General features: G+C 37.9%; 3 protein-coding genes and 1 pseudogene across 3 annotated transcripts; 3 read left to right on the top strand and 1 right to left on the bottom strand.

Annotated features, from left to right (window-relative positions):
* The first annotated feature begins 270 nt into the window (after window positions 1–270).
* LOC120270969 (protein FAM136A-like) lies at window positions 271–2,066 on the top strand. The gene is given in 4 exon segments (XM_039278061.1): window positions 271–450; window positions 631–768; window positions 1,743–1,796; window positions 1,799–2,066. Coding segments are annotated over 4 exon segments (474 nt in total). The 5' UTR covers window positions 271–321; the 3' UTR covers window positions 1,952–2,066.
* Window positions 2,067–2,084: 18 nt separating this feature from the next.
* Window positions 2,085–3,046, bottom strand: LOC120270968. Its single transcript, XM_039278060.1, has one exon. It carries the CDS (start codon window positions 2,820–2,822, stop codon window positions 2,241–2,243), a length of 582 nt encoding a protein of 193 aa, XP_039133994.1. The 5' UTR covers window positions 2,823–3,046; the 3' UTR covers window positions 2,085–2,240.
* A 782-nt stretch (window positions 3,047–3,828) lies between these two features.
* Window positions 3,829–7,105, top strand: LOC120269962 (60S ribosomal protein L5-like). Its single transcript, XM_039276945.1, has 9 exons — window positions 3,829–3,965; window positions 4,829–4,898; window positions 4,984–5,075; window positions 5,164–5,290; window positions 5,380–5,459; window positions 5,545–5,661; window positions 6,296–6,430; window positions 6,591–6,760; window positions 6,841–7,105. The coding sequence occupies exons 1-9, from the start codon at window positions 3,963–3,965 to the stop codon at window positions 6,944–6,946; spliced, it is 900 nt and encodes a 299-aa protein (XP_039132879.1). The 5' UTR covers window positions 3,829–3,962; the 3' UTR covers window positions 6,947–7,105.
* Window positions 7,106–7,621: 516 nt separating this feature from the next.
* Window positions 7,622–12,356, top strand: LOC120270470 (annotated as a pseudogene).
* The last annotated feature ends 236 nt before the right edge of the window (window positions 12,357–12,592 follow it).

Below are 12,592 nucleotides of genomic sequence, written 5' to 3'. Positions count from 1 at the left end.
GTATTTGTACCTTCACTTTACTTTGTGTGAGTTTTGAAATTTTATCTCAGTTTTATTTTTAAAAAAACACATTAAATAAAGCATTTGTGCCAATAGAACCAGAGATTGTTATTGAAAATGGATTTTTTTTTCAAAATATTTTTAAAAAATTTTGATAAATTTTCAAGATATTCAGGATAAAATCCCCAAAACATTCAAATAAAAAGTATGAATATAATTATGTGAGATTACAAGGGGCTTTTTTCTAAAATAAAAACCCTATGCTTTTCTCAATGCCTGTTTCGCTCTCTCTGTTCCTTTTGATTCTCTCGAACGAAAGAGATGGAGCACATAGCGGCGGCGCAGGATCGACTCGTGACGGAGAGAATCCGAAGGAAGCTCGAAGAAGTCAACTTCGAGGCTCAGAACCAGCTTGCACCCATCCAAGACCACGTCAATTTCAATCTCCAGGTGTTCCCTTTTCTCTACTTCCTAAGGTCATAGATTCATCTGATTTTTGCAAAGTTCTGAGTTTTTTCATGTATATAAGTATATTGAAGTGCTTTCGTTTCCATTTGTTAATGATTTTATTGTAAAAAGTTTCGGTTTTTGAATGAGAATTTGGTGGAACTATGGAAATCGTTGTTGCAGCAAGCTTACTTCAAATGCGCGTATGAGTGCTTTGATCGGAGGCGGCGGCAGGAGGAGATCAACAACTGCGTGGAGCACTGCAGCGTCCCTGCGCTTCAAGCTAACAATTTGGTAGAGACGGAAATGGCCATGTTCCAAGTATTTCCCTCCTTTCTTTGTTTGTTTCTTTATTTCTTTGGGTTTTGGTGCCTTACCTGCCTTAATTTCCTGAAGATTTGGTTTTCTTATGTTTTTTAATTTACATTTCAGTTGTAAAAAGAGAAAAAGTTGTGTTTTTGGACGGGCATAGATGAATTGTTGATTATCATGTAACAGATGAAGAATCTGGTTTCCTTTGCTTTCTTTAGTGGTTTGTATTCATTCTGATTTGTAGATGAAATTGTGGAGAGATGAAGAGGAGGTGGGTATGACATCTAGAGCAATGATGTTGTTATGCTCTTAGGCAAAAAGAGTTCAGCTATGTAGTGAATTCGGTTATTGTTGTCATCTATTTTGAATACGTTCTCCTAACATGTTTCCTCGCCCAATCACTATTGTAACAGATGAAATAATGATTCTGTGTTCCTCAAATCATTCTCAGAATTCATTCTCATGTCATTCAAATTCTTATGCTTGTTTGTTCCTTGAGCAGATTTCTTTCTTCATTTTTTTGTTGCATGGAAAATGTCTTTGTGATGTGTGAAACTGGGTATTTATTTACCTTGGCTACAAGGTTCCCCTTGTCCATTTTAATTCAAATGTAGTGGTATTATGAGCTAATGATAAAAGTGATCTCCATGTGGATGGCAATTAGTGTTTCTTGTCATAAAAATGATCCATATGTGGATTTTTCTGTCTAAGCTGAAAATTTGATAAAATTGTTCACTTGTAAGTTGATCAGAAGCTGCATCTGTCACAAGGTTTCCCTCATTTGTTTTAATTCTAAAGTACTGGTAGTAATTCAATTAGTGTTTTCTTATGAAAAATATGTGTCTTTTTTGTCAAAGATGAAACTTTGATGAATGTAAACTTGTGTGAGTTAATTTAGAAGCTGTATTTGTGTGTTTTACTTGTGAGTTGATTAGAAACTGCATTTGTGACAGTTCTTCTAACCACACCCCTTACTTCTTCAGGAGCGCATGAATCGGTCACTGATGGTGTGCCAAGACAAGTTCGAGGCTGCGAAAGCTCCAGCGGATCAAGACAGATGCCTTTGAATGACTTAGAATCCTGTGTAGACCAGGCCATTGAAGACAACAAACGAGTCCTCCCCCTCATCGCTAGTCGATTGAAGGCCTCCTTTGTCCATCAACTGATTCAGCATCACCTCACAAAAATTTAGCCAATTTCATTCCAGAGGAACCAGATTCTTTCAGCGGTTTAATTTTAATTTTACGTTACAAGTGTTACTGAATTCTTGCAATTCATTTATCTTATTTTACTGAAAGTATTAGTTATGTCACTACTATTCTGGCTTTTTAGAACACACCAAGAACACTTGGAATACATTGATAGAAGATCACAAAACACATATAAGAAACAAACAATGAAAGAATTCAAGCAAACAACACACCATAGCATAGTGACACTTGGTATAAGTTTTCAGACATAGTCTGACTTGATAGATAGTTCTAGACCTGGAAAGGCCATGGCCAGTTGCTGAGATCCTCTTCATGCTGCACCTTAGCACTCCTCCTCACCATAGCCAAACTACCATTGCTGTCCTCCACATAAGCATAGTACCTCAACACAAAGGCCAGTGCCAGAGCCATCCACTCCAAGCAGAACATAGCAATGCCGAGCCCGCCTGTCATCCGGAGAATAACAACTGCATCTTCCTCCCGAACATATGACTTCAATGCAGCGAGGAAGTCATCGGTCCTGGTGAAGACGAGCACTGCAACAGCGCCTTGGAAGATGGCAGCGAGCACAGTGGAGATCATGTGGAAGGCATACCAGCTACCGGAGGGGGAGGGGTGGGCGGCTATGGTGGCGCAGGCGTAGATAGCTCCGGCGATGGTGAGTGCATGGAGGAAGTCGAGGAGGAGACCAGACGGGGATGGGATGAGACGGAGAGACAGCGTGAGGAAGATGCAGCTGGAGGCGGCGCCAAGGAGGAGGTAGTTGGTCAAGAGGAAGGCTTTGTGGGTGTGGTAGTGTGACCTGGACATGGAGGATGATGGCTGAGGGCTGATGATGGTTAGGCCTCCCATTATTTTTCCTTGAGTTCTTCAGAGAAGAAGTTTCAGAGAGAGAGAGAGAGAGGGAGAGTTTAGATAGGAGTTGGAGAAGAAGATGGAGGAGTGTAATGAGGAAGGGGAGAAATGGGGGCTATTTGAAGGTGTTTCATATGACCGTTGTGAGGGGCAGGAGTGTAACGGCTAGTTTCTTTTCAATGCTTTGCTGGCTTTGTTTGGTGTCATGGTTTTCATGCACTTTTAGCATTGGATGCTTTGAGGAGTTTAGCATTTATTATTTAAATTAATTGAGGCTTCTTGATTTGGTTTTCTGATTTAATTTATTCATAAATAATAAATTGTAATTAATTTTTTAGATAATAATGCTAAAGAGCTGCTTTTTTTAAAGGATCTGAGAGAATAGGGAAATAGCAAAACTAATTCCAAATAAAGAAAATAGAAATTGTCCATGCAAAAGTATTTTCTTGCTTTCCAGTGGTATATTTTGCTGGTCTTAATTTATTTTTGCAACATCCACTGGAAATGCGTTTTTTTTAGTATTTTTTAAATATTTTCTAAACTATACTCAGGCGCCTATAAAAGTTTCAATATGTTATAAATTTTAAATTTAGATTTTAAATACCATTCTGTATCTTTTAATTTGGTATTAATCAAAAAGTTTAATATATAATACTTTTCCAAGAACAAATATGAAAATATACAATCCAGAGATGCAAAAATTTAAAAAAAATCATAAAAACTCTAAATTTATCAATAGTTATTTGACCTATTGGTATTGGGCATCTAAAATTCTTATTTCGAAGTAATTCGAGATCAAAATCTACAAGATAAGAGCAAGATGTTGTTAAGCTTATAAGTACGTTCCACATCTGTATATGTCATGATTTAAATTTTAAATTAACGGTGCTTGTTGCTTGGGTCAAAAACCTTCTATATCTCCATACATAAATTAAACATTACAGAAGGGGTAAGTTGCAAAAACACCAAGCAGAACGGGAACCGTCGATCTTGGAATATAATAATTCCACAGCCGTCGATCAACTTCTAGGGTTTTAGTGCAATCGAAACGAGTGCTCCCCCTCCATAAAACCCTCGACTTTGCCGCCGAAGCTCGTTGGCGAAGGGAGCGCCAGAGCTCGAAGATCAGTGAGCATAATGGTATGAATTCGTTCTCCTCCTCATTTTCTGGATTCCTTTCGTATTCAATCGTGCTTTGATCTGCATTTCTAGGGTTTCCAATGACATTTTAGATCTCTATCATATTGAACAAGAAGTTCTTATGAAGTTCATAACATTTGTTCCTTTCCATAATTTGTTTTTCGAGATTGATGGATTTTTAACTTGCCATACAGCGTAATGCTTTCAAATTAGACATTGCTTGAATTGTAGCCATATATCATTTCTCGTTGAAATTTTTAATGTTATATTCGGCAATACATCAAATTATCAATAGGATCAATCAGTCTCCTTTTTGTGGATTTCTGATTCTTTATTTTTGTGGCATTCATATTTTTCTGATTATTCCCTTTCTTGTTTGGATGAATTTCTTTTGTTGTTTTCTATGGATTTATTTTTAATGTTTGTTATGGTTTAATTGCTCACAAAATATTATAGAGAATATGCTTTTGTTCTTTGTATCTATGTTTTAAGTGTAAGGTTCAAACTAAACATATTATTTGGGCCTGAAAAGTTTAAGCTGACAGGATGACAAACCGAGCCTCAAATCTATATTTTTGAAATTTACTAACTTGGGACTATTAGATATTCTAACATAAATACTCATAGCAGGTGATCTTTCAGTTTTGTGCTACTCTTTGTTTCATTTTCATTCCTTCAATGCATTCAATTTGAAATTGATAGAGCAGTTTTATATAGCATTTGAATCTCTGTCTCAAATGTTGTTGATTGCAGCTCTATGCAGTGATGTTCATTTGGCATCTGTGTTTGTGTTGTACTCATGTAGTTTTAGATCTTATTGAGTGTTTTTTTTTTTTCTTTTTTTTTTCTTTTTTGCACTGCAGGTCTTTGTGAAAGCCCAAAAAACCAAAGCTTACTTCAAGCGGTTCCAAGTGAAATTTAAGAGAAGGCGACGTAATATTGGTTTCCATTTGAAAGTGCTTTTAAGCTTTGTAGTGTTATTTAATTTTTAATACTGAATTTTCTATCTTATCACCAGAGGGAAAGACAGACTACCGGGCAAGGATCCGGTTGATTAATCAGGACAAGAACAAATACAACACACCCAAGTACCGATTTGTTGTCCGCTTTGTATGTACTCTTTGGCAATCCATTTCTATTCTTTTTAAATTTTGCAACTATGCAACAATTGGTATAACTTTGTCATTTGTCATTCTAGACCAACAAGGATATTATTGCGCAAATAGTATCTGCAAGTATAGCAGGAGATATGATTTTAGCCTCTGCTTATGCCCATGAACTACCTCGTTACGGGCTTGAAGTGGGTCTCACTAATTATGCTGCAGGTAGTCATTTAATTTTTAATTTTGTGTATGATATATGTTTGCATTTCACCATTTCACATGCGAGTAACCTTGGGTTCTTTTGACACTAGCCTATTGCACCGGACTTCTGTTGGCTCGTCGTGTCTTGAAGATGCTTGAAATGGATGAGGAATATCAAGGAAATGTTGAAGTATGCTTATCAATATTAAATCAAAATAGCCAACTTATTTTTGTTCCTTTGGCTTTAGGTTTAAATATTGATTATATTTGGGCAGGCTACTGGAGAAGATTTCTCTATTGAACCAGCTGAGAGCAGGAGGCCTTTCCGTGCTCTCCTTGATGTGGGTCTTCTGAGGACTACAACTGGAAATCGTGTCTTTGGTGCTCTTAAGGTTTTTTCTCTTCCTATTTTCTTTCTTGTGCTTGTATTAATATATGGACGTGGCATGGAAGTTGATTTTAGTGTTTGCTATGTTGAGTGGAAGCCTTTTGAAATTTGATCCTTGTTGGATTAGTGCGCATGTTATATGATCTTCTCCAAGTAGCAATTGTCCTAACATGAACGTAGGGATTTTACATGCTTGTTTGTTAAAATAAACAAGAAACGAAGCCAATTGAACTGTCATGTAGGCATGTAATTGCGTCTTGTGCATTTTTCAATGGGTTTAGTTGCTATGTTCATGCTTATTTGCTCTAGATTTTATTCTTCATTTCCTTACCATCATCTTGCGTACTTCCTGTTATAGTTTTTTTTGTTGCCTTAAGACCTTAAGTTTCCATTATGTATTTATTTTTTATGTGTGTATTAAAAAACCTGTAGACCTGCAATTTCATCTTGTACATTTTTTTATGGGTTTAGTTGCTATTCGCATGCTTATTTTCTCTTAATTTTATCATCCATTTCTTTAGTTTCATCTTGTATGCTTCCTGTTAGAACTTCATTTGTTGTTTCTTGTTTGAAGTTCTCAACATTTCGGTATTATTTCTTATGTGCAAGTTCAAGTGCTAAAATCCTATGAATTGCAGGGTGCATTAGATGGTGGTCTTGATATTCCTCATAGTGATAAGAGGTTTGCTGGCTTTAAAAAGGATGCTAAGAAACTTGATGCAGACGCTCACCGGAATTACATCTTTGGTGGGCATGTTGTATCTTACATGAGGGTCAGACTCCATCCCCTTGTTATTGATATCATGTTTGATCCTAACTTGAGTGATTCCATTATTACCTTTATTATGACACCCCACTGAAAACTGATAATCTGTTTCAATTCGGTCTTCAAAGCTTGGGATAAATAATTATTTCACTGTTCTAATTTTACAGTCCCTATTGGATGATGAAACAGAGAAGTATCAGACACATTTCAGCAGATACATAAAGAAAGGTCTTGAGGTTGATGATATTGAAGAAATGTACAAGAAGGTACATGCTGCAATCCGTGCAGATCCAACAGCAGTAAAATCCACCAAAGAACCACCAAAGCAGCACAAGAGGTAAAAATTCTTTGCACTAAAATTCTTTCAAGGCCATTGTAGTTCATCTATCAATAAATAAATGCGGCATTTTCCATCAGGTATAACTTGAAGAAACTAACCTATGAGGAGAGGAAGGCTAAACTTGTTGAACGATTGAACGCACTCAATTCAACTGCTGATGATGATGAGGATGATGATGAGTAAAAACTGTAGTTTAATTAATTAGCTTGAACTCTTATATCGGCATTGTTGTTTTCTGGGTTTTTTACGATTCTATTTTACATGGAATTTAAGTTCACCAAAGTCTGGTGGTTTCATTCTAGATCAAGAAGACTATCAGATGTTTCTGTTTCTTGCAGTCAATTATTTTCCGAGTTTTGGCATAAAATTTTTTGGTTTAACATATTTTTTTGATGGTGCATTTATCTTTATTAGTCAACCTCTGGGAATCCATTGTTCTTGAAGATGGAATTGCTTGAGAATAACTCAATTTGAAATAAGCATTGATTTATTTTAATTTTGGAATTACCACTGTACAAAGATGGAATTATTTTGAGAGTTAATTCACCAACATCACTAATTTGAAAATGGTTTGCTAATATTTGTTGTAGTTTTTAACCTTTTCTCCAATCACTACAAGGCACTCCCATTTCACAAACCATTTTAAATTAAAAAAATCAAATAAAATAAATGATTTGGAATTATCTACGAAAATTCATAGAGGAGCAATAAATAATTACTATCCTCATATTTTATTTTATTTTTTTGAATGAATATTCAATTTCTTAATTTTGAAATATTACTCTAAAATTAAAAGAACCAGAAGAAGAAGCAAACTCCTAAAAATCACATGGATCCGACCAATAATAAGCCGCCACATCACAGATGGACTATTTTAAAAAAAAACCCGCAATAAATAGAGATTCATACACAAGTGCACCGCATCGGTGCACTCATCCGACGTGTCACTTTCGCTGGCGTTTTAATGCACTCTCGCGGACCCTAAAAACAGACCAACAAAACGACCCCGTTCTCCGTTGTCACCGCCCTTCTCCTTTTGGCCTCCGTCGCCGCCGCCGCCTCCGCCTCTGCCGTGCCGATCACCCCCTTCCCGGAGACCTGATCCACATACCCTAGATGGAGGAGAGCTCCCCCAAATCAAAGGACCCCAAGCGATCCCGCCGTCGCATCCTCAATTCAAAGGTGAGATCGCTCTTAAATTTCTAGGGTTTCTCTTGATTCCCCCTTTTCCGCTATTTCTTGTGTTTCTTGCTTGAAAAACCTAAAAGAGTGATTTTTTTTGGGGGATTCATCAATATCAGGAGATGGATGATGGTTGTAGTGGCGATGGTTTGGATGAGGATTTGATGGATGGGGAACAGGGCGCTAATGGAGGATACGATGGGGTTCCGGAAGTCGGGATGGTGTTTCAGAACCACCAAGAGGTGACAAGATTCTACAAGAGGTATGCTCGGCGTGTTGGATTTGGTGTCTCTGTGAGAAGGTCGTCTTTCACCAAAGAAGGGCAGTGTTTGTATCTTGAATTGATGTGCTGCAAAGGTGGGAGGAAAAGACCTGAACCGAAGTTTAGGAAAAGGACCACTTCTACTACTAATTGTCAAGCTAGGATCAGAGTGAAGCTCTGGGGTGATGGAATGCTTCATTTGGAGTTAGCTAATCTTGATCATAATCACCCGGTGAGCCCTTCGATGGCTCGGTTCTTGAATTGTTATAAGCAGTTGTCAGGCAATGGCAAGAAGCGCGGCAATGGTGATGGCAGTGAGAATGCTATGGTTCAGGTGATTGAGACCTAGCCAAATGCCTTTTGATCGGTTTGGTGGACTAGAGGAATTGCTGTTTGGGGAGAGTGGGTTTAAAAGCTTTGTGGAAAGAGGAAGGTTGAAGCTTGCGGAAGGCGATGCGGAGGCTCTTCGATTGTTTTTCACTAGAATGCAGGCTAAGAATTCGAATTTCTACAATGTCATGGATTTGGATGAGGATGGCTGTCTTAGGAATGTTTTTTGGGCTGATGCGAGGTCAAGGGCTGCGTATCAGTATTATAGTGATGTTGTCACTCTTGATACAACCTATATCATTAATAAGTATGATATGCCTTTGGCCACTTTTGTTGGAGTAAACCACCATGGTCAGTCGGTGTTGTTGGGTTGTGCTTTGCTTTCAGATGAGACTGTAGAGACTTATATTTGGCTGCTCAAGGCATGGTTGGCTTGTATGTCAGGGCAACTTCCAAAAGCTATAATCACGGATCATTGTAGGAGCATTCAGTGTGCAGTTGCAGAGGTATTTTCTGGGGTCCGTCATCGTTTTTGCTTATGGAAAATAATGAAAAAGGTTCCTGAGAAACTAGGAAGCTTGCCAGAGTACAGGGCAATAAGCAAAGTGTTCCAAAAGGCTGTGTTTGACTCTTTGAGGGTTGATGAGTTTGAAGATGATTGGATGAGAATGATTGAGGTATACGGGCTGCAAGGTAATGAGTGGCTAACCTTGCTGTATGATTGTAGGCATTCTTGGGTCCCTGTTTACCTGAAAGATACATTTTGGGCGGGTATGTCAATCACTCAGCGGTCTGATACACTGACTACCTTCTTTGATGGGTATGTTGACACAAAAATGGCTATTAAACAATTTGTTGGTAAATATGAGATGGCATTGCAAAGTAAATATGAGAAGGAGGCCCAAGCAGATTTTGAGACCTTCCACAAGAGAAGGCCTGCAGTATCAAAATTTTATATGGAGGAGCAGTTGTCCAAAGTTTACACTCTTAATATGTTCAAAAAGTTCCAAGATGAGATTGAAGCAATAATGTATTGTCATGCTTCACTCCTTAATGTAGATGCCTCGGTTTCTACATTTGATGTCAAAGAGTGTATTTTTCTTGAAGATGGAAAGAAAACAATGAACAAGAACCACACTGTGCTTTATAACTCTGTAGAAAAGGATGTTACATGCATTTGTGGGTCTTTCCAGTTTAGAGGAATTTTATGTAGGCATGCTCTATCTGTGTTCAAATCGCAGCAAGTGCATGAAATTCCATCACAGTATATTCTTGATCGGTGGAAAAAGGACTTCAAGCGGTTGCATGTGGCAGCCTGTTCTTCAGATGATGTGGTAGCTAATAACCGGGTTGATCGCTATGATTATTTGTCAATGCGATGCCTTCAACTTGTTGAAGTGGGAGTAATCTCAGATAAGTATCAACTTGCCTTGAAGTTAATAAAAGAGGTGGAGAAGTTTTTATTAAGTGATAAAACATATGAAGATACACAACCCAAGATTGTATCTCGTGTACCCAAAGCACAGAAGGTGGACCGGAATAAGAAGAGTGTATCTGCAGAACAGAATTCAAATGAGAATGTTGGGCCACACGGTGCTTTGCCTCTGCAAGTGGAATATCAAGTATAAGCATAATTTATTATTATTATTATTATTATTAGATTTGCACTATGGGATGTGTCATATGTGTTAGGGCAAGTTCTAAAAGACTTGTACCATGTAATTAACAATTTCCGACTTCTTGTCAACAGATTCCTCCAGGAATGGCAAATGGTGCTAATGAGGGCTACATGTTTCAAGTTGTTCCAACTGTGCCTCATCTTCGACCCCCTGTGAGGACAAAATCTAGCAAAATTAACTGGCTCTTGCATATATTTAATATGACATCTTGTGCTCTAGTTAGCCTCTTCTGTTTGATGTGCTAATTTTGTGGAATTACATTTTGTTGCAGGAAGGAGTGAAACCGGGTGCTTTCCCCTATGGTAACCATTTTGGTATGCCTATGAACCACCAACCTTATGTGGCTAATCAACCTGCAGCTCGGCCAGGCCTTGTTTACATGTTCCCGGTATGTAATTTGTTTAAGAAAAATGAACTGTTCTATCTGCAACTTGAATGTGCCTTGGATTTGTTTGTTCATGAAGTAGACTTGCCACCATTCCCTTTAACAAATATCATTTTCTTGTCACCTTCCATTACCCCTCAGTTCAACAAGGGTCAAGTGGTCAACTATCATAAGGCATGACCAGGATAATTGCAATTTTGTGTCTCTACCATGAAATGGACTCTTCTCTTTCATTATGTCCTATTTTCCCTCATTATGTTTTTCTTCTCAAATATCTCTTATTTAGTAGTGGATCTGTATGTGCAGGGTGGTGTGGACCCAAAAGCATTTGGTAATGGACCAATGATGCCTTGGATCTATCCGCCACATATGTACCAGGTTTGTGTTTTAGACTTTTAGTTGTATGTCTATCAGTTGTTCGTATTAGATTTAGATCTCCAACTGCTGTGATGATATTCACAGTGAAATGGCTAAATTTTTTTTGAGCATCCATTGGTTAATAATTTGGTCCGTACAAATGATACGCAGGCAGCACAGCGACCAGTGGCACCTACTGGCTCACGGACTGGTCTGAAAGCCAAAAGAAGAAGGGTTCATGGCTCAAAATTGCGGCAGGCATCTGAAAAGCCAAATGAGCCATCCCGAACAGGGCAGTCTATCGAAAAGCCAACTGAACTATCTGCAACTGCCCAGCTGGCTCAATGCCCAACTGAACCACCTGTTGTTGAGCGGGAAGCTGAAAAAAATGAACCTCTTGGTGACGGACATGGAATATCAGGTACACTTGCAAGTTAGTGTTATTCTTGTTAGATGTATTAATAAGGATACAGTGCTCTTGGTTCTTATTTGAGAGCCCAACATCCTCAATCATGTGGTGCTTGCCTCAACAAATGTTATTATTGATAATCACTATAAGCCTGCCTTTGCTCAATAATGATCATCAGAACCACCAGCATAATCATGCAGTGCAAGCAACACAAACTGAACCCTAAAGTTTTGGTTGCATAATTTCTAGATGTGGCTTATTATTGTCTATGAAAATACATATAATCATTTGATAGCCACTAATGTTGGGCTGTCTTCTTTATTGCTCATGGTCAGCAGGTATAGGAGCAGTAACTTCCTAGATGTAGATCAAACTTGGCTTGCAAGAATCAGGAAGAGGTTTTTGGAGTTCACACTTCCCAGTGACAAGTTAATGAGCATGGTATCTGAAGAAAGAATGTGTGATGTACAATACAGGTGATTCGATGGTAACCATCGAGTCTTTCGGGTATGATGACAGGTTTGTGTGTAGACGACTGACTGGCTTAGTATCTGAGCACAACGGACGGGACAGGAGATTTTGTGGATGGGTCCATAGAACCATTTGGAACCATTTGTCTATGGAGTAGTACGACTGTGTATTCTCCTATGTGAATGTCTGCTTTTACTGTAGGGAGATTTACACTGGCAATCTTATCACCGCAGTAGATAATATCTTTCTCTGCTTATCAGAAATTCAATTTTCTTGTAAAATTTTTCCTTTAAGGGAAATGTAATATATTGTCTTGCAGTGAATTCCAGTTGAACTCATGAGCTTGTTGCAGCTTTTGCTTCTCTTCATGTGTAAAAGGGTGGAAGGGGAATTCCACATGTTAGAATGAATAAATTTTATGTAAAGACCCGGCAATGAATTGTTTTGAAATCTTAGCAGATAGAATAATTTTGTATAGCAATTTCATATATTGAAAAATCAGATATTTTGTTCCAATATATTTGGAATATTTTCACTCTGATATGCCATCCATCATATTGTAAAATTTACCAACGGTGTTATGTAAACTGCTTGATTGCATGCTTCTTTCTGAAAATTATGTTGAATGACGGTGTAATGTTTCTTTCTGAAAATTATGTTGAATGATGGTGCATGTTTATGCTTGTAAAATAACCGCAGGAGTTTAAATAAAAAAGGGGAAAATTTTCGCAGCAAAATGCATTCATCAAGAGTT

The sequence above is a fragment of the Dioscorea cayenensis genome, chromosome 10, assembly GCF_009730915.1.
Source record: "Dioscorea cayenensis subsp. rotundata cultivar TDr96_F1 chromosome 10, TDr96_F1_v2_PseudoChromosome.rev07_lg8_w22 25.fasta, whole genome shotgun sequence".
Lineage (NCBI taxonomy): Eukaryota > Viridiplantae > Streptophyta > Magnoliopsida > Dioscoreales > Dioscoreaceae > Dioscorea > Dioscorea cayenensis.
The sequence above is the reverse complement of the archived record's forward strand: the minus strand, read 5'-3'. Positions and strand labels throughout refer to the sequence as shown.

Coding starts and splice junctions, on each gene's coding strand:
- LOC120270968 (XM_039278060.1), bottom strand. CDS start 2,822: ATGGGAGGCCTAACCATCATCAGCCCTCAGCCATCATCCTCCATGTCC.
- LOC120269962 (XM_039276945.1), top strand. Junction 5,662..6,295: donor GTGTCTTTGGTGCTCTTAAG/GTTTTTTCTCTT, acceptor TATGAATTGCAG/GGTGCATTAGATGGTGGTCT. Junction 6,761..6,840: donor CCACCAAAGCAGCACAAGAG/GTAAAAATTCTT, acceptor ATTTTCCATCAG/GTATAACTTGAAGAAACTAA.